General features: G+C 44.4%; 1 protein-coding gene across 1 annotated transcript in view; it reads right to left on the bottom strand.

The window, feature by feature from the left end:
• The window catches only part of LOC132402895 (uncharacterized), a 75,647-nt gene that overhangs the window by 45,633 nt on the left and 9,556 nt on the right, over positions 1-20,458 (bottom strand). Inside the window, exons 13-38 of the mRNA XM_059985968.1 lie at positions 20,115-20,398; positions 19,692-19,969; positions 18,965-19,563; positions 18,049-18,610; positions 16,698-16,897; positions 16,208-16,588; positions 15,808-16,094; positions 15,122-15,402; positions 13,511-13,648; positions 13,177-13,433; positions 11,779-11,863; positions 11,508-11,576; positions 10,250-10,494; positions 9,877-10,160; positions 9,454-9,731; positions 8,727-9,325; positions 7,811-8,372; positions 6,458-6,657; positions 5,968-6,348; positions 5,568-5,854; positions 4,882-5,162; positions 3,271-3,408; positions 2,937-3,193; positions 1,539-1,623; positions 1,268-1,336; positions 10-254 (exon numbers count right to left, since the gene is read on the bottom strand). Of these exons, the coding sequence (XP_059841951.1) occupies positions 10-254; positions 1,268-1,336; positions 1,539-1,623; positions 2,937-3,193; positions 3,271-3,408; positions 4,882-5,162; positions 5,568-5,854; positions 5,968-6,348; positions 6,458-6,657; positions 7,811-8,372; positions 8,727-9,325; positions 9,454-9,731; positions 9,877-10,160; positions 10,250-10,494; positions 11,508-11,576; positions 11,779-11,863; positions 13,177-13,433; positions 13,511-13,648; positions 15,122-15,402; positions 15,808-16,094; positions 16,208-16,588; positions 16,698-16,897; positions 18,049-18,610; positions 18,965-19,563; positions 19,692-19,969; positions 20,115-20,398 (7,332 nt within the window). The remainder of the gene's footprint in view (positions 1-9; positions 255-1,267; positions 1,337-1,538; positions 1,624-2,936; positions 3,194-3,270; positions 3,409-4,881; positions 5,163-5,567; positions 5,855-5,967; positions 6,349-6,457; positions 6,658-7,810; positions 8,373-8,726; positions 9,326-9,453; positions 9,732-9,876; positions 10,161-10,249; positions 10,495-11,507; positions 11,577-11,778; positions 11,864-13,176; positions 13,434-13,510; positions 13,649-15,121; positions 15,403-15,807; positions 16,095-16,207; positions 16,589-16,697; positions 16,898-18,048; positions 18,611-18,964; positions 19,564-19,691; positions 19,970-20,114; positions 20,399-20,458) is intronic.

Here is a 20,458-nt window from a genome sequence, read left to right as displayed (position 1 = left end):
AGCCCTTACCTTTACCACACGCCCCTTCCCGAGCGTGATTCTGTGATTGGAAACCTCAACGTTGACTTGTCTCACGTAAGACACGTACGGGTTACCGCCTCTGTGCTCATTTGCAGCTTCAACTTTGAAATAGGGCAGACTGCTGTTGGTACTGCACAGTTTTGATAAGGTGTACGTGCACGTTCCCATAAAGTCGTGAGCTTGGCCATCAAAGGTCATATAGTGAGGATCTCCTTGTACTATGCAGGAAGACTCTGAAAACATCAAAATAGTCAGAATTACTCTTGTTATTACTGACATACTTCGTGAAGTTTGTTGTTTACTGTAAGGAATAGAGCACAACACATTCCAAATTACTGCAAGTTAGAAGCAGAAAATAAATAAATAAACAGAAGGGGAAATGTGAGGTAGCATACACGGACTGTTCGGAAATATTACGGCAGAACGATAGAAGCTGTTCCTCAAATCCGAGTGTGGATCTTCCATCTCTTCTATCTCTTTCCCAATGGCAGTAATGGGGAGGCATGCCCTGATGGCTTATCAATAGATGCCAACTCTTTCAGGTACAGACTTTTGAAGGTATCCTTGACGATGTGGAGGGTTAGTCAGCCCTTGTGGCTAAAGGGATCAGGGGGTATGGAGAGAAAGCAGGTACAGGGTTCTGAGTTGGATGATCAGCCATGATCATACTGAATGGCGGTGCAGGCTCGAAGGGCTGAACAGCCTACTCCTGCACCTATTTTCTATGTTTCTATGTTTCTGAATGTACTGGCGATTTGCATGGATCTTCTCAGGATCAGACTATGACCATTTGCATTCTTTACCAAAGAGATTCATGGGACTGATAACTCAATGTAGATGATAATGTTTAGATTAACAACTCAATTAACAGATGGCATAATCATCTCTGGAGAGGGAGAGTTGAGGAAATTGAGGGTAGAGTGAGAGGAGACAAGGAATTTTCTTTTCACCCAAAACGTGAACATTAGTGCTCAGAAAATGAAGACCTCAGAACAGCGGTCCATGCAGACACAATTCCCTCCAAATGTTGACAACTCACCAAGTATGCAGATGAACTTGTTTAACCAGAATTATTAAGATGGAAAACTACAAGAAGCAAAAGACTACAAGGTACTACTTTAGCATGGCATGCCTGCGATGGGCTGAGAGGCCTCCTTCTCTCCCAGGAATTTCTACCATTCTGGAAACCTCCAATATAAACCGCACCACAAAGATTCCACATCACATACACATTGCATTCCCATACCTGTAAGGGCGGGCGTTGTGGTACTGGCTGTAGTTGAGGTGCTCGTAGTTGTTGTCGTTCCACAACCCTCTGCAGGAATAAAATAGTACAGACGCAGAACAGATTAACCTTCATAACAGAATCACATCATCTCACATTTCTAGTTGACTAAAGCATGGAAAACCAAAAGACAACCACAGCATGACAGGAGCAATGCAATTTTGTTGAATTAAATAAGTGCCGCTATTAGTATTGTTACAGTGAAAGCAAGCGCCGAGTACAACAGACCCACCTCCACAGCATCCTACGTGAAAGGAAATGTCATCCACAGCAACATCGCTCCGGTAGTCTTGGCCACGGACCGCCTCCAGGAGGATCTGTCAGAGAAAGCAGCAAAACTTCAGCAGGAAACAGCCAGTCAAGCAGCACGACGGAAGCCCCAAACTTGCATTTCACTTCAGTAAATCATGGGTGCACAACAGTTCTGAGACTGTGATGAAATCATTCAAGAGAGAATATATCCAAAAATTATTTGAAAAATAACTGCCGGCTCTTCAAAATTGTAAAGCACAGAAAAAGTGCAATAAGCGGGTCATATCAGGCAAAGGACAGGAAATTCAATTTCACCAACAGCACTTCTATACGTCCAAAATAATTCCATTGACATTTCAGTCTATCGCAAGACTGAAATGCCAGGGGCTGGGAGAAGAAAGATCAATCATTTGGACAACAGGAGATCCCAATTTCAGTGTTAAAATTTGAGTAAGTGTTCTGAATGAGTACTGTTACAGAGAGAACAATAAAATTTAGGATTTAACTTGTGGAAACTATAGAAAGGGTGCAGAGGAGATTTACAAGGATGTTGCCTGGATTGGGGAGCACGCATTATAAGAAGAAGTTGAGTGAACTGGGCCTTTTCTCCTTGGAGCGACGGTGGACGAGAGGTGACCTGATAGAGGTGTATAAGACGATGAGAAGTATTGATCATGTAGATAGGCAGAGGATTTTTCCCAGGACTGAAATGGCTAACACGATAAGGCACAGTTTTTAGGTGCCTGGAAGTGGGTACAGAGGAGACGTTAGGGGTAAGCTTTTAACATATAGAGTGGTGTGTGCGTGGAATGGGCAGCCGGCGATGGTGGTGGAGCTGGATACAATAGGGTCTTTTAGAGACTCCTGATACGTAAATGGAGTTGAGAAATAGATAGGTCACCGGAGGTAATTTCGAAAATAAGTACATGTTCGGCACAGCATTGTGGGTCGAGGGGCTGTATTGTGCTGTAGGTTTTCTGTGTTTCTGCAGAAATCTGTAGGTTTTCTGTGTTTCTGCAGTAAAAAGATGCATTCATATTTGCGTATAGACAATAAAGTGCAAGGTTTCAATTAATTAAGAGCTGTGTCGGGAATTCCCTAAAGTGGATCACTGGTTGATAGGTCTACAAATTTTGATGGACTAAAACTCGTTGATTGCAAGGGGAGAGGAAAGAGAACAGTGGCGTGCAGCATTAAGAATATCTGCAAACTCATCAACTTTGGACAGTGTGGGAAATGCACTAAAATTTTGCAATCATTTTCACCCAATGCAAACACCATTGGGTACATGGTGTCTCCATTATGGTTTATTTACCTGGACTTGTATGAATTAAAAAATCATTTCAGTGACTTCTTGAATATTATCCACGCAGCCTACCTGAGAACCTCCAGACAGGTCAAGGTCAACCTGTCCTTCAATCCATCGGTTTCCCTTATTTCCTGAATCAGACCACTTCAGCACTGCTGTTCCGCTTTCAATCTGGTAAACATTCAAAGCCATGCGCTGACCTACTCCATACATGTGGTACCAGAATCGCATGCAGTGAGCTCCTCTCTCCGCACATGGAACACTGACCAGATGGGCTCGGTCTCCTGGTTGGCCATCGTTGCCTTCAATGTAGATGTAGTAACCACCTGCAAACACAAGAAGGTTTATTCTTCCAATAGAAATCAGGTGCACAGTGGCTGAGCAGCAATCTCACATCACCTACCTGCTGTGGTGTGGTCAAAACTTGGTCCTGTGTTATATGATGGTGTCGGCCCTCTGTTGCGTGTCCAGTCCAACGTATCGCTCTTGGATTGGGCCCAATGGCACAGGTCTTTGTCAAAGTTACAATCCAGTGGACAACCTGCTGAGTTCAGAAAGACAGACATTCATCGGAATACTCTCAACAACTATTGAAAATATTCAACACCTTACTATTGAATCAAGACACTGTACAGTCGCTCAGTACCGTACTTTACGGGAGGCACCAGAGGATTAAGACTTTTAATTTATCATTTATTATTACAATGGGATAAGAGTCCTTTATTTAAGATTGAACATCATTACCATTTGACCAAGGAGAGACTCTCTGAAATATTTCCCAATGTTGATAGTTATTGATGTAAAACTGAGATAGCTACATTGACACATGTGTTCTGGTCATGGTCTATACTGGAACAGTTCTGGAAGTCATCTTCTCGACAATTTCTAAAACACTCGGAGTTAACCTGCAACCTAATAACTTGACTGTGCTTTTTGGAATAATTCCTCAAAATATCCATGGTATTTCTGTGTCTAACCAACATGTTATTGCATTTGTTACATTGATAGCAAGGAGGGCCATTTTGTTGAAGTGGAAGGATATATCAGCTCCTACTTTGTCACAATGCTGCTTCTCAAGTGATGCTATGTCTTAGTTTGGAGAAAATTAGAAGTGGAACCTTTGAAACTTTATTTGATTTTGAGAAATGATGGGTCTCATTTGCTCGCTAGTATCATTTGAGCTCATTGATAGATCTTCTCCATCATCTAATTGTAAGTTTTTTTGATATATTTTTCTTTCTTGCTGGCGGTTTGATGTTTATTTTTAGAAGCTTTTTGCATGACGCATGGCTCCGGGGTTGCACTCCTAATGGTTTTCCCCACACTTTTCTCTTAGTAGAGCTATTTTATATTCACAAAATTTTCGATCTTTAAGATAATTTCTTTTTTTTTCTTTCAGGCATTGTAAGTATTGTTACTTTGATGTATTTGTGTTATTTTTGAATAATATAACAATAATAAAAAGATTCAAAAAGAAAAGACAATTAATGAGGACAGGCTATCACTCAAAATCTAGAGGGAAAGGAAGAACAAATTACGTTCCCTGTTAATCAGACTTCAGTGCCAGTCAGCAGAGATGTTTATTCAGATGCCATTGTCAGCTTGAAGGACTTGCTACTTGCTGCAAAGTACTCGGGTTTCTGTACACTGAGCCGGAAGGCTCCTTCAGGAGATATTGCGCAACTTTTACCGGTCTATTACATCGTGGCATGATGCAGTCCCAGAAACGTCACTGATGGCAAAAGCCTCAGCTTGCATCAGGAACTTCAAACATTAAGAGTATTAACTCTTGAATACCTTTCTCAAAAACAATCCTTCATTCATCAGTGGGGGACAACATGTAAACTACTAGAATCCCTTTGCCCAACTCTCTGCAAAGCAACTTGCATGGAGCTGATTGGGCAGCAAAAAGCTTGGGTTTCCGATGGAAAATGACTTTTGTCTCTTAACTGGGTTTCTCCATTCACCACATGCAGAAGTAAAACAGAGGAATAGATTCAGAGTTTGGACTTACTTTTCTGAGGACAGCCACTCTGCTGCCTCCAGTCTCCCAGCGCAACACCAGCTGCTTCACAAGCTGAAGCATAAGACTCCAGCATGTTGCACATCTGAACAGAGTCTCCGCCAGTCACACAATGATCGTAGACGCAGCTCTCAAAGTAGAGTTGAGGTGGGATATGCCAGTGGCACTCTTCAAATGGACCAGGGTTAGCCAAGACTATTTTACAGTATCTCTCTGCCTCTTCGCTTGCTGCTGGCTCGCATGGAGGTGGAAGTGGAGCTGTTTGGTTACACCTGTGCAACAGAAACAACCTCTCACTCTTCTCAAATTTAATTTATCCCATTCAGTCCTCTCCAAAACAGAAAGAAGCTTGGAAGGCTACGGGCAGGGCTTGAGAGAAAAATACACCATGCCATCAGAATACACAAGAAACAACATGACTCCGTTACACAACTGAAAAGACTGAAAGACATCCTGAAATCAACACTGGAAATATCTTTACATTTCTCCCCTGTGTGCCCTTGTCGTTCAAAAGAATAATACACTCGTGCTGATTCGAATTATCTCCTTGATATTGCTTCCTTGCCCCAACATTGCTTAGATTCACGCAACATTGCCACTTGCTGCAACACTTTTCAGGACTTGTGGAGACATTTTGCTAGTTTTTCTTCACGTAAATCACACACAGCAATACTCACGGCCAGTCATCGTCAGTAACTGTCCAACTGTTCCCAAATTGGTTTGAATCCAAGGCTAGTATTCCATCAGGTTTCAGGAAGTCATCCAGTTGGTCATTGGTGTAGGTTCCACACAAGCCACACAGCTGTCCTTTGTATCTCTCGTCCACAACTACCACCAGTTGATGATCTCCGTCAAACTTCACCTGAAGACCAAAGTCGGTCTGGAGCACAACATATGACCCTACCAGCGACAGTCTTACCGAAGCAATGGGTGTCACAGGGAGATACACCCTCACTCCATCCACCTAAACAAAGCATTACAGAGTTAGCTTCCAGAAAATCACAAACAACCCAACTGTTGCTTGACAACGTCATGTCAATGCTGAAAATTATACTCTTTCCAGTATATAATACTCACATAAACGTCCCTATTTTTCCGCAATGCAATGTGGAGGTTGTGCAGGCGCACGCTCACCGAGTTAATGGCAGTCCAGCTCGGACTACCTCGGTGCTCATTCCTACTCGTCACAGAAAATTGGACAGATGTATTTCCACAAGTCTCGGTCACCGTGTAATTGCAGGCACCCTGGAAATGGTACAGCTTCCCATCAAATGTTGTGTAGTGCGGGTCGCCATAGATGTGGCAAATGGCAGTGTCAGCGCCGTAACATCCCAAATTGCCACCCTGCACTTTGCAGATTTCTCCCGGTCCACAAGTTGCTGGCTCGCACACGATTCGGTCATTGCCAGTGCAGCGGCACCTTTCTCGACATCCGTCTTCCCAGAACATTGCACCTTTCTGGCACACAAACGGCAAGGTTTATTTCCAAAAGTGCTATGTGCTCTGATGGGAAACAGAACCTTCTTTCCATAGAAACCAAAGTGTACCACAAACACTTCCAACTTACCTCGTAGTATTTGTTCTTGTGCGTGCAACCACAGTTCTCCACAGACACGCACGAGCTTCCACTCAGGACAAAGCCATGGTTACACTCACAGTCCTCCACACAAGGCTCACTGCAGTTCCCCGAAGCAAAGCGGTCAGTGCAAGTGGCTGGACAAGCGCTAGCGCATGCGTTATAATGGCTGTTGGCTTCACACACCATACCTGAAAGCAGCAGAGAAGCAACAAAACTGTTTACACTTCAACTCAAGCTTCACAAATGGCAATTCTCTGACACGATGTCGTACAGCTCCGAACACTGCTAAGTACATCGGATTCCGGTTAATTGGACCATCAGTTAATCAGGGCAGCTGCTTATTTGGAACAACTCTTAAGCAACAAAATCTAATCCATAAAATAGCCCTCATTCCTTTCGTTTGTTTGGGACACCGTATCGCCTCGTCGGGCCAGTAGACTTCTGACAAATAATGTATAACTTGCGCGGGGGGTCACAACCTGTGGTACGCGGTCTGCTTGGAAAATGGTAAGGGACCACGACATAAAGAATGTTGGGAACCCATGAACTTGTGTCAGCCGGGTGGACACGTGTGGCCGTTGGACACTACACTGTGCTTACAGCGAAGAGTTTTCAAATAGTGTCAGTTGAATGTGCTTCTGATCTTTGTCACTGATAATTGGTGAGAAATAAGCAGCAAGACAACTCAGAACTCTCTTGCTCACTGCGGTTTCAGGCAGTCAGGCTTGGAGATGCCAGAAAAGGCTGGGATTGAAAAGGAAATGATCTCACTACTTCAACAAATTAAGAACTACAAACAACTTGAGTGTCTCAGCAAACGCCTTAAACGTTACAATAAAAGTGGAGTTTTGAGGCATGCAATTGGCTAAAGCACTGTATGAAGGCAGTACAATCAACAACCGGTGTCTGCACTGATCTCCTTCATTAAATGGCAGCGTCTACTGAGTGATTCCTCTATCGATAACTATTGGGAACTAATACATTGATTTAGTGTACTGTAGTAGTACTGGATGGTTTCCAATTTGCTCTGTATTTCTTTTAAATACATAATTTGCTGAATAAACTCTTCTCGGACTTCCATCCGGTAACAAGTATCGATTTTAACTGATGGTGATTTGATGACAAATTCTGCCATCTTCATCATGGATGTAGATAATTTGTTGATCGGTTAAACAGCAGTTTGTCTTTTTTTTTTAATAACTTTTAATTATTTCCATGACCCTTTGGCTGATTGGGGGCATTCACTTAATTAAGCCAAAATGCACTGGTCCCGGGTGTCTCAATGAACCGGAATCCAGTGTATTACTCCAACAGCATTTGCAGGAGACAACTCATACGTACCACAGAAAGTCGAGTTCCTCCATGGCACAATGGTCACTCCTGCTCTCTGGCAGGCATCTGAGTAGATCTGCAGGGCATTACACAGAGCTCCTTCGTCTCCTCCGGTCAAGCACAGTTCAACAACACAACTTTCAAAGAAACCATTGGTGTTGATCACAGAGTGGCAGTTTACAAATGGCCCCTGTTGACTGGTGATCAGACCACAGAAATCATCACCTCGATAGCGCTCCTCATCTGCGGGCTTACACTCTTCTGGCTCGACGGGGTCGCAACCTGGCTCGTCAGGTGGCACCTTCCAGCTATTTCCCAGTTCGTTGTCATCCTTAGCTTGCGTTCCATCAGCTTTCATGTAGTCATCCTGCCGTATTCCATTGTAGTTACCGCACATACCACAAACCCGATTAAAGTACGTACTGGGCACCTTCACTTCCACGGAATGATCAGTGTCGTAAGAAACGTACAGGCCGAAATCAGTTGTCAGCACCACGTATCTTCCGCTCCTTCTCACACTCAGGCCACCTTCGCCACGCCCAACAGGTAAGGTCTCCCACACGTCATCAACCTGTGCACAAGACGAAATACTGCATCATACAGACTGTATGGGGCCGCAGCCCTGGAGAAACAAAACAACCATTTGCACCGTACTCCTCTCAAGCCCTTCAGGCATGTCTAATGATCTTAGCCATCACATCCGTACACACTCACCTGCGTTCAGAGCCCCACTTCAGCTGAGGATAAAAAGCTCTCAAAGCCGCTTTAATTAGACTCATTTCCGTCGCACTGCGCATCCCTTCTCACTTACTCGCATCTCCAGTTACAAGCAAAGTGCTTTACCGATCAAGTGTTTCCATGTCAAATGATTTTTCGTGGAGAGAGCTGTACTTTAGCAGATTTAGACTTACAGTAAGAGACTTACCAACACCCGCCGACGTTCCCGCTTCACAATCCAAACACTGTGGCCGTGAACAGTTACATGAACTTTCTGAACGTAAGATACTCTTGCGTTGCCACGATTTTCATTCTTTGTTTCAATGTTGAAGTACGGAAGGGAGGAGGAATTTCCACACGACTTGGCGATTGTGTACGTACAGCTGCCCATAAAGTGGAGGGTGGCTTTGTCAAAGGTGTTGTAATGCGGATCATTATGCACTCTGCAGATACCGTACGTGTATGGGTAGCAACCGGGGACGCCGTTTACAACTCCACAGTATGAACCTGTAGAACACGTTGAATCCCTGCACACCATATTACTGCCTGCAGAAGGACATCTACATTTTCTTGAGCAGGTATCATCTGTCCAGAGTTCAGAGCCCACTGGGTAGTGCTTTCCTTCATACCAGCAACCACACTTATCCTCTGGCACACATCGGTCATTGTAGAGAAGGTAACCACTGTCACACACACAGCCTTCCACGCAAGGTTGCAAGCAGCGCGATGGAGCACTCGGACTCACACAGGTGGCTGGGCAAGCTGAGCCGCACTGCTCATGATGGCTATTCGCTCCACACTTTACAGCTGTGAACGGAATCCATACGGTTACACGTTACTTTCATCTGACATTCCTTCCATCAAACACTTCTCACTGCTCTCTATCTCCACTGAGTCTCACTGAAAGGTCTGGCACTATACTCTCAAGCACTTACGGCAGAAGCTCTCATTCCTCCAGGGATCCACACTCGCTCCCTCTGACTGGCATGCATCTCCGTACGACTCCAAACTGCTGCACAGAGCCTCCTGCTCCATGCCTAACGCACAAAGGTCGTACACACAGTCAGCAAAATAAGCTTCCGGGTCGACTCTCGAATGGCACCCTTTGAAAGGACCGTCTGCATCCTTGATTATCCCACAGTAATATTCACTTTCGATGATACGCTTTTCATCCTTACTGCAATTTGGTCTGATGCCAACATCAGGAGTACACCTGGGGAAACAGCAGCATCCCAAATCACAATTACTTCCAGCTAAATCAAAACTCAAAGAGCATAACGATGGAGATTGGAAACTGGACAGTTAGTTTCCAACCGAATGGAAAAGTTGCCAGCAGCTTGCTGCCAGTCACACTGTACCTTGTGTCATTTCCAGACTGCCAGCTGTTGCCCAAGCTGACTGAATCAGGTTCCATTATTCCATCTGGATTCAGAAAATCATCCCTTCTGTCTTCATTATAGTTTCCACACATTCCACACACCTTGCCTTTGAAGAGACTCGGGAGAGTCACCTCAGCTCGATGCCTGCCATTAAACTTCACTCGCAATCCAAAACTAGTGGCAATGACGACGTACTGCCCAGACAGAGTGACAACAACACCCGGGCTGACTGCAACAGGTAGCACTGCCTCTTCCCCATCAACCTGCAAGCATCCAAATCATTCATCAATTGATTCTTCTGCAGACCTTGCAATGCACCTGACAAAAGACACTTAGCACATCCAGCCCTTACCTTTACCACACGCCCCTTCCCGAGCGTGATTCTGTGATTGGAAACCTCAACGTTGACTTGTCTCACGTAAGACACGTACGGGTTACCGCCTCTGTGCTCATTTGCAGCTTCAACTTTGAAATAGGGCAGACTGCTGTTGGTACTGCACAGTTTTGATAAGGTGTACGTGCACGTTCCCATAAAGTCGTGAGCTTGGCCATCAAAGGTCATATAGTGAGGATCTCCTTGTACTATGCAGGAAGACTCTGAAAACATCAAAATAGTCAGAATTACTCTTGTTATTACTGACATACTTCGTGAAGTTTGTTGTTTACTGTAAGGAATAGAGCACAACACATTCCAAATTACTGCAAGTTAGAAGCAGAAAATAAATAAATAAACAGAAGGGGAAATGTGAGGTAGCATACACGGACTGTTCGGAAATATTACGGCAGAACGATAGAAGCTGTTCCTCAAATCCGAGTGTGGATCTTCCATCTCTTCTATCTCTTTCCCAATGGCAGTAATGGGGAGGCATGCCCTGATGGCTTATCAATAGATGCCAACTCTTTCAGGTACAGACTTTTGAAGGTATCCTTGACGATGTGGAGGGTTAGTCAGCCCTTGTGGCTAAAGGGATCAGGGGGTATGGAGAGAAAGCAGGTACAGGGTTCTGAGTTGGATGATCAGCCATGATCATACTGAATGGCGGTGCAGGCTCGAAGGGCTGAACAGCCTACTCCTGCACCTATTTTCTATGTTTCTATGTTTCTGAATGTACTGGCGATTTGCATGGATCTTCTCAGGATCAGACTATGACCATTTGCATTCTTTACCAAAGAGATTCATGGGACTGATAACTCAATGCAGATGATAATGTTTAGATTAACAACTCAATTAACAGATGGCATAATCATCTCTGGAGAGGGAGAGTTGAGGAAATTGAGGGTAGAGTGAGAGGAGACAAGGAATTTTCTTTTCACCCAAAACGTGAACATTAGTGCTCAGAAAATGAAGACCTCAGAACAGCGGTCCATGCAGACACAATTCCCTCCAAATGTTGACAACTCACCAAGTATGCAGATGAACTTGTTTAAGCAGAATTATTAAGATGGAAAACTACAAGAAGCAAAAGACTACAAGGTACTACTTTAGCATGGCATGCCTGCGATGGGCTGAGAGGCCTCCTTCTCTCCCAGGAATTTCTACCATTCTGGAAACCTCCAATATAAACCGCACCACAAAGATTCCACATCACATACACATTGCATTCCCATACCTGTAAGGGCGGGCGTTGTGGTACTGGCTGTAGTTGAGGTGCTCGTAGTTGTTGTCGTTCCACAACCCTCTGCAGGAATAAAATAGTACAGACGCAGAACAGATTAACCTTTATAACAGAATCACATCATCTCACATTTCTAGTTGACTAAAGCATGGAAAACCAAAAGACAACCACAGCATGACAGGAGCAATGCAATTTTGTTGAATTAAATAAGTGCCGCTATTAGTATTGTTACAGTGAAAGCAAGCGCCGAGTACAACAGACCCACCTCCACAGCATCCTACGTGAAAGGAAATGTCATCCACAGCAACATCGCTCCGGTAGTCTTGGCCACGGACCGCCTCCAGGAGGATCTGTCAGAGAAAGCAGCAAAACTTCAGCAGGAAACAGCCAGTCAAGCAGCACGACGGAAGCCCCAAACTTGCATTTCACTTCAGTAAATCATGGGTGCACAACAGTTCTGAGACTGTGATGAAATCATTCAAGAGAGAATATATCCAAAAATTATTTGAAAAATAACTGCCGGCTCTTCAAAATTGTAAAGCACAGAAAAAGTGCAATAAGCGGGTCATATCAGGCAAAGGACAGGAAATTCAATTTCACCAACAGCACTTCTATACGTCCAAAATAATTCCATTGACATTTCAGTCTATCGCAAGACTGAAATGCCAGGGGCTGGGAGAAGAAAGATCAATCATTTGGACAACAGGAGATCCCAATTTCAGTGTTAAAATTTGAGTAAGTGTTCTGAATGAGTACTGTTACAGAGAGAACAATAAAATTTAGGATTTAACTTGTGGAAACTATAGAAAGGGTGCAGAGGAGATTTACAAGGATGTTGCCTGGATTGGGGAGCACGCATTATAAGAAGAAGTTGAGTGAACTGGGCCTTTTCTCCTTGGAGCGACGGTGGACGAGAGGTGACCTGATAGAGGTGTATAAGACGATGAGAAGTATTGATCATGTAGATAGGCAGAGGATTTTTCCCAGGACTGAAATGGCTAACACGATAAGGCACAGTTTTTAGGTGCCTGGAAGTGGGTACAGAGGAGACGTTAGGGGTAAGCTTTTAACATATAGAGTGGTGTGTGCGTGGAATGGGCAGCCGGCGATGGTGGTGGAGCTGGATACAATAGGGTCTTTTAGAGACTCCTGATACGTAAATGGAGTTGAGAAATAGATAGGTCACCGGAGGTAATTTCGAAAATAAGTACATGTTCGGCACAGCATTGTGGGTCGAGGGGCTGTATTGTGCTGTAGGTTTTCTGTGTTTCTGCAGAAATCTGTAGGTTTTCTGTGTTTCTGCAGTAAAAAGATGCATTCATATTTGCGTATAGACAATAAAGTGCAAGGTTTCAATTAATTAAGAGCTGTGTCGGGAATTCCCTAAAGTGGATCACTGGTTGATAGGTCTACAAATTTTGATGGACTAAAACTCGTTGATTGCAAGGGGAGAGGAAAGAGAACAGTGGCGTGCAGCATTAAGAATATCTGCAAACTCATCAACTTTGGACAGTGTGGGAAATGCACTAAAATTTTGCAATCATTTTCACCCAATGCAAACACCATTGGGTACATGGTGTCTCCATTATGGTTTATTTACCTGGACTTGTATGAATTAAAAAATCATTTCAGTGACTTCTTGAATATTATCCACGCAGCCTACCTGAGAACCTCCAGACAGGTCAAGGTCAACCTGTCCTTCAATCCATCGGTTTCCCTTATTTCCTGAATCAGACCACTTCAGCACTGCTGTTCCGCTTTCAATCTGGTAAACATTCAAAGCCATGCGCTGACCTACTCCATACATGTGGTACCAGAATCGCATGCAGTGAGCTCCTCTCTCCGCACATGGAACACTGACCAGATGGGCTCGGTCTCCTGGTTGGCCATCGTTGCCTTCAATGTAGATGTAGTAACCACCTGCAAACACAAGAAGGTTTATTCTTCCAATAGAAATCAGGTGCACAGTGGCTGAGCAGCAATCTCACATCACCTACCTGCTGTGGTGTGGTCAAAACTTGGTCCTGTGTTATATGATGGTGTCGGCCCTCTGTTGCGTGTCCAGTCCAACGTATCGCTCTTGGATTGGGCCCAATGGCACAGGTCTTTGTCAAAGTTACAATCCAGTGGACAACCTGCCGAGTTCAGAAAGACAGACATTCATCGGAATACTCTCAACAACTATTGAAAATATTCAACACCTTACTATTGAATCAAGACACTGTACAGTCGCTCAGTACCGTACTTTACGGGAGGCACCAGAGGATTAAGACTTTTAATTTATCATTTATTATTACAATGGGATAAGAGTCCTTTATTTAAGATTGAACATCATTACCATTTGACCAAGGAGAGACTCTCTGAAATATTTCCCAATGTTGATAGTTATTGATGTAAAACTGAGATAGCTACATTGACACATGTGTTCTGGTCATGGTCTATACTGGAACAGTTCTGGAAGTCATCTTCTCGACAATTTCTAAAACACTCGGAGTTAACCTGCAACCTAATAACTTGACTGTGCTTTTTGGAATAATTCCTCAAAATATCCATGGTATTTCTGTGTCTAACCAACATGTTATTGCATTTGTTACATTGATAGCAAGGAGGGCCATTTTGTTGAAGTGGAAGGATATATCAGCTCCTACTTTGTCACAATGCTGCTTCTCAAGTGATGCTATGTCTTAGTTTGGAGAAAATTAGAAGTGGAACCTTTGAAACTTTATTTGATTTTGAGAAATGATGGGTCTCATTTGCTCGCTAGTATCATTTGAGCTCATTGATAGATCTTCTCCATCATCTAATTGTAAGTTTTTTTGATATATTTTTCTTTCTTGCTGGCGGTTTGATGTTTATTTTTAGAAGCTTTTTGCATGACGCATGGCTCCGGGGTTGCACTCCTAATGGTTTTCCCCACACTTTTCTCTTAGTAGAGCTATTTTATATTCACAAAATTTTCGATCTTTAAGATAATTTCTTTTTTTTTCTTTCAGGCATTGTAAGTATTGTTACTTTGATGTATTTGTGTTATTTTTGAATAATATAACAATAATAAAAAGATTCAAAAAGAAAAGACAATTAATGAGGACAGGCTATCACTCAAAATCTAGAGGGAAAGGAAGAACAAATTACGTTCCCTGTTAATCAGACTTCAGTGCCAGTCAGCAGAGATGTTTATTCAGATGCCATTGTCAGCTTGAAGGACTTGCTACTTGCTGCAAAGTACTCGGGTTTCTGTACACTGAGCCGGAAGGCTCCTTCAGGAGATATTGCGCAACTTTTACCGGTCTATTACATCGTGGCATGATGCAGTCCCAGAAACGTCACTGATGGCAAAAGCCTCAGCTTGCATCAGGAACTTCAAACATTAAGAGTATTAACTCTTGAATACCTTTCTCAAAAACAATCCTTCATTCATCAGTGGGGGACAACATGTAAACTACTAGAATCCCTTTGCCCAACTCTCTGCAAAGCAACTTGCATGGAGCTGATTGGGCAGCAAAAAGCTTGGGTTTCCGATGGAAAATGACTTTTGTCTCTTAACTGGGTTTCTCCATTCACCACATGCAGAAGTATAACAGAGGAATAGATTCAGAGTTTGGACTTACTTTTCTGAGGACAGCCACTCTGCTGCCTCCAGTCTCCCAGCGCAACACCAGCTGCTTCACAAGCTGAAGCATAAGACTCCAGCATGTTGCACATCTGAACAGAGTCTCCGCCAGTCACACAATGATCGTAGACGCAGCTCTCAAAGTAGAGTTGAGGTGGGATATGCCAGTGGCACTCTTCAAATGGACCAGGGTTAGCCAAGACTATTTTACAGTATCTCTCTGCCTCTTCGCTTGCTGCTGGCTCGCATGGAGGTGGAAGTGGAGCTGTTTGGTTACACCTGTGCAACAGAAACAACCTCTCACTCTTCTCAAATTTAATTTATCCCATTCAGTCCTCTCCAAAACAGAAAGAAGCTTGGAAGGCTACGGGCAGGGCTTGAGAGAAAAATACACCATGCCATCAGAATACACAAGAAACAACATGACTCCGTTACACAACTGAAAAGACTGAAAGACATCCTGAAATCAACACTGGAAATATCTTTACATTTCTCCCCTGTGTGCCCTTGTCGTTCAAAAGAATAATACACTCGTGCTGATTCGAATTATCTCCCTGATATTGCTTCCTTGCCCCAACATTGCTTAGATTCACGCAACATTGCCACTTGCTGCAACACTTTTCAGGACTTGTGGAGACATTTTGCTAGTTTTTCTTCACGTAAATCACACACAGCAATACTCACGGCCAGTCATCGTCAGTAACTGTCCAACTGTTCCCAAATTGGTTTGAATCCAAGGCTAGTATTCCATCAGGTTTCAGGAAGTCATCCAGTTGGTCATTGGTGTAGGTTCCACACAAGCCACACAGCTGTCCTTTGTATCTCTCGTCCACAACTACCACCAGTTGATGATCTCCGTCAAACTTCACCTGAAGACCAAAGTCGGTCTGGAGCACAACATATGACCCTAGCAGCGACAGTCTTACCGAAGCAATGGGTGTCACAGGGAGATACACCCTCACTCCATCCACCTAAACAAAGCATTACAGAGTTAGCTTCCAGAAAATCACAAACAACCCAACTGTTGCTTGACAACGTCATGTCAATGCTGAAAATTATACTCTTTCCAGTATATAATACTCACATAAACGTCCCTATTTTTCCGCAATGCAATGTGGAGGTTGTGCAGGCGCACGCTCACCGAGTTAATGGCAGTCCAGCTCGGACTACCTCGGTGCTCATTCCTACTCGTCACAGAAAATTGGACAGATGTATTTCCACAAGTCTCGGTCACCGTGTAATTGCAGGCACCCTGGAAATGGTACAGCTTCCCATCAAATGTTGTGTAGTGCGGGTCGCCATAGATGTGGCAAATGGCAGTGTCAGCGCCGTAACATCCCAAATTGCCACCCTGCACTTTGCAGATTTCTCCCGGTCCACAAGTTGCTGGCTCGCACACGATTCGGTCATTGCCAGTGCAGCGGCACCTTTCTCGACATCCGTCTTCCCAGAACATTGCACCTTTCTGGCACACAAACGGCAAGGTTTATTTCCAAAAGTGCTATGTGCTCTGATGGGAAACAGAACCTTCTTTCCATAGAAACCAAAGTGTACCACAAACACTTCCAACTTACCTCGTAGTATTTGTTCTTGTGCGTGCAACCACAGTTCTCCACAGACACGCACGAGCTTCCACTCAGGACAAAGCCATGGTTACACTCACAGTCCTCCACACAAGGCTCACTGCAGTTCCCCGAAGCAAAGCGGTCAGTGCAAGTGGCTGGACAAGCGCTAGCGCATGCGTTATAATGGCTGTTGGCTTCACACACCATACCTGAAAGCAGCAGAGAAGCAACAAAACTATTTACACTTCAACTCAAGCTTCACAAATGGCAATTCTCTGACACGATGTCATACAGCTCCGAACACTGCTAAGTACATCGGATTCCGGTTAATTGGACCATCAGTTAATCAGGGCAGCTGCTTATTTGGAACAACTCTTAAGCAACAAAATCTAATCCAGAAAATAGCCCTCATTCCTTTCGTTTGTTTGGGACACCGTATCGCCTCGTCGGGCCAGTAGACTTCTGACAAATAATGTATAACTTGCGCGGGGGGTCACAACCTGTGGTACGCGGTCTGCTTGGAAAATGGTAAGGGACCACGACATAAAGAAGGTTGGGAGCCCATGAACTTGTGTCAGCCGCGTGGACACGTGTGGCCGTTGGACACTACACTGTGCTTACAGCGAAGAGTTTTCAAATAGTGTCAGTTGAATGTGCTTCTGATCTTTGTCACTGATAAATTCTGAGAAATAAGCAGCAAGACAATTCAGAACTCTCTTGCTCACGGCGGTTTCAGGCAGTCAGGCTTGGAGATGCCAGAAAAGGCTGGGATTGAAAAGGAAATGATCTCAGTACTTCAACAAATTAAGAACTACAAACAACTTGAGTGTCTCAGCAAACGCCTTAAACGTTACAATAAAAGTGAAGTTTTGAGGCATGCAATTGGCTAAAGCACTGTATGAAGGCAGTACAATCAACAACCGGTGTCTGCACTGATCTCCTTCATTAAATGGCAGCGTCTACTGAGTGATTACTCTATCGATAACTATTGGGAACTAATACATTGATTTAGTCTACTGTAGTAGTACTGGATGGTTTCCAATTTGCTCTGTATTTCTTTTAAATACATAATTTGCTGAATAAACTCTTCTCGGACTTCCATCCGGTAACAAGTATCGATTTTAACTGATGGTGATTTGATGACAAATTCTGCCATCTTCATCATGGATGTAGATAATTTGTTGATCGGTTAAACAGCAGTTTGTCTTTTTTTTAATAACTTTTAATTATTTCCATGACCCTTTGGCTGATTGGGGGCATTCACTTAATTAAGCCACAATGCACTGGTCCCGGGTGTCTCAATGAACCGGAATCCAGTGTATTACTCCAACAGCATTTGCAGGAGACAACTCATACGTACCACAGAAAGTCGAGTTCCTCCATGGCACAATGGTCACTCCTGCTCTCTGGCAGGCATCTGAGTAGATCTGCAGGGCATTACACAGAGCTCCTTCGTCTCCTCCGGTCAAGCACAGTTCAACAACACAACTTTCAAAGAAACCATTGGTGTTGATCACAGAGTGGCAGTTTACAAATGGCCCCTGTTGACTGGTGATCAGACCACAGAAATCATCACCTCGATAGCGCTCCTCATCTGCGGGCTTACACTCTTCTGGCTCGACGGGGTCGCAACCTGGCTCGTCAGGTGGCACCTTCCAGCTATTTCCCAGTTCGTTGTCATCCTTAGCTTGCGTTCCATCAGCTTTCATGTAGTCATCCTGCCGTATTCCATTGTAGTTACCGCACATACCACAAACCCGATTAAAGTACGTACTGGGCACCTTCACTTCCACGGAATGATCAGTGTCGTAAGAAACGTACAGGCCGAAATCAGTTGTCAGCACCACGTATCTTCCGCTCCTTCTCACACTCAGGCCACCTTCGCCACGCCCAACAGGTAAGGTCTCCCACACGTCATCAACCTGTGCACAAGACGAAATACTGCATCATACAGACTGTATGGGGCCGCAGCCCTGGAGAAACAAAACAACCATTTGCACCGTACTCCTCTCAAGCCCTTCAGGCATGTCTAATGATCTTAGCCATCACATCCGTACACACTCACCTGCGTTCAGAGCCCCACTTCAGCTGAGGATAAAAAGCTCTCAATGCCGCTTTAATTAGACTCATTTCCGTCGCACTGCGCATCCCTTCTCACTTACTCGCATCTCCAGTTACAAGCAAAGTGCTTTACCGATCAAGTGTTTCCATGTCAAATGATTTTTCGTGGAGAGAGCTGTACTTTAGCAGATTTAGACTTACAGTAAGAGACTTACCAACACCCGCCGACGTTCCCGCTTCACAATCCAAACACTGTGGCCGTGAACAGTTACATGAACTTTCTGAACGTAAGATACTCTTGCGTTGCCACGATTTTCATTCTTTGTTTCAATGTTGAAGTACGGAAGGGAGGAGGAATTTCCACACGACTTGGCGATTGTGTACGTACAGCTGCCCATAAAGTGGAGGGTGGCTTTGTCAAAGGTGTTGTAATGCGGATCATTATGCACTCTGCAGATACCGTACGTGTATGGGTAGCAACCGGGGACGCCGTTTACAACTCCACAGTATGAACCTGTAGAACACGTTGAATCCCTGCACACCATATTACTGCCTGCAGAAGGACATCTACATTTTCTTGAGCAGGTATCATCTGTCCAGAGTTCAGAGCCCACTGGGTAGTGCTTTCCTTCATACCAGCAACCACACTTATCCTCTGGCACACATCGGTCATTGTAGAGAAGGTAACCACTGTCACACACACAGCCTTCCACGCAAGGTTGCAAGCAGCGCGATGGAGCACTCGGACTCACACAGGTGGCTGGGCAAGCTGAGCCGCACTGCTCATAATGGCTATTCGCTCCACACTTTACAGCTGTGAACGGAATCCATAAGGTTACACGTTACTTTCATCTGACATTCCTTCCATCAAACACTTCTCACTGCTCTCTATCTCCACTGAGTCTCACTGAAAGGTCTGGCACTATACTCTCAAGCACTTACGGCAGAAGCTCTCATTCCTCCAGGGATCCACACTCGCTCCCTCTGACTGGCATGCATCTCCGTACGACTCCAAACTGCTGCACAGAGCCTCCTGCTCCATGCCTAACGCACAAAGGTCGTACACACAGTCAGCAAAATAAGCTTCCGGGTCGACTCTCGAATGGCACCCTTTGAAAGGACCGTCTGCATCCTTGATTATCCCACAGTAATATGCACTTTCGATGATACGCTTTTCATCCTTACTGCAATTTGGTCTGATGCCAACATCAGGAGTACACCTGGGGAAACAGCAGCATCCCAAATCACAATTACTTCCAGCTAAATCAAAACTCAAAGAGCATAACGATGGCGATTGGAAACTGGACAGTTAGTTTCCAACCGAATGGAAAAGTTGCCAGCAGCTTGCTGCCAGTCACACTGTACCTTGTGTCATTTCCAGACTGCCAGCTGTTGCCCAAGCTGACTGAATCAGGTTCCATTATTCCATCTGGATTCAGAAAATCATCCCTTCTGTCTTCATTATAGTTCCCACACATTCCACACACCTTGCCTTTGAAGAGACTCGGGAGAGTCACCTCAGCTCGATGCCTGCCATTAAACTTCACTCGCAATCCAAAACTAGTGGCAATGACGACGTACTGCCCAGACAGAGTGACAACAACACCCGGGCTGACTGCAACAGGTAGCACTGCCTCCTCCCCATCAACCTGCAAGCATCCAAATCATTCATCAATTGATTCTTCTGCAGACCTTGCAATGCACCTGAC

Source organism: Hypanus sabinus, chromosome 2 (assembly GCF_030144855.1).
Source record: "Hypanus sabinus isolate sHypSab1 chromosome 2, sHypSab1.hap1, whole genome shotgun sequence".
NCBI classification, from domain to species: domain Eukaryota; kingdom Metazoa; phylum Chordata; class Chondrichthyes; order Myliobatiformes; family Dasyatidae; genus Hypanus; species Hypanus sabinus.
This window is presented reverse-complemented; position numbering and strand designations above follow the sequence as displayed.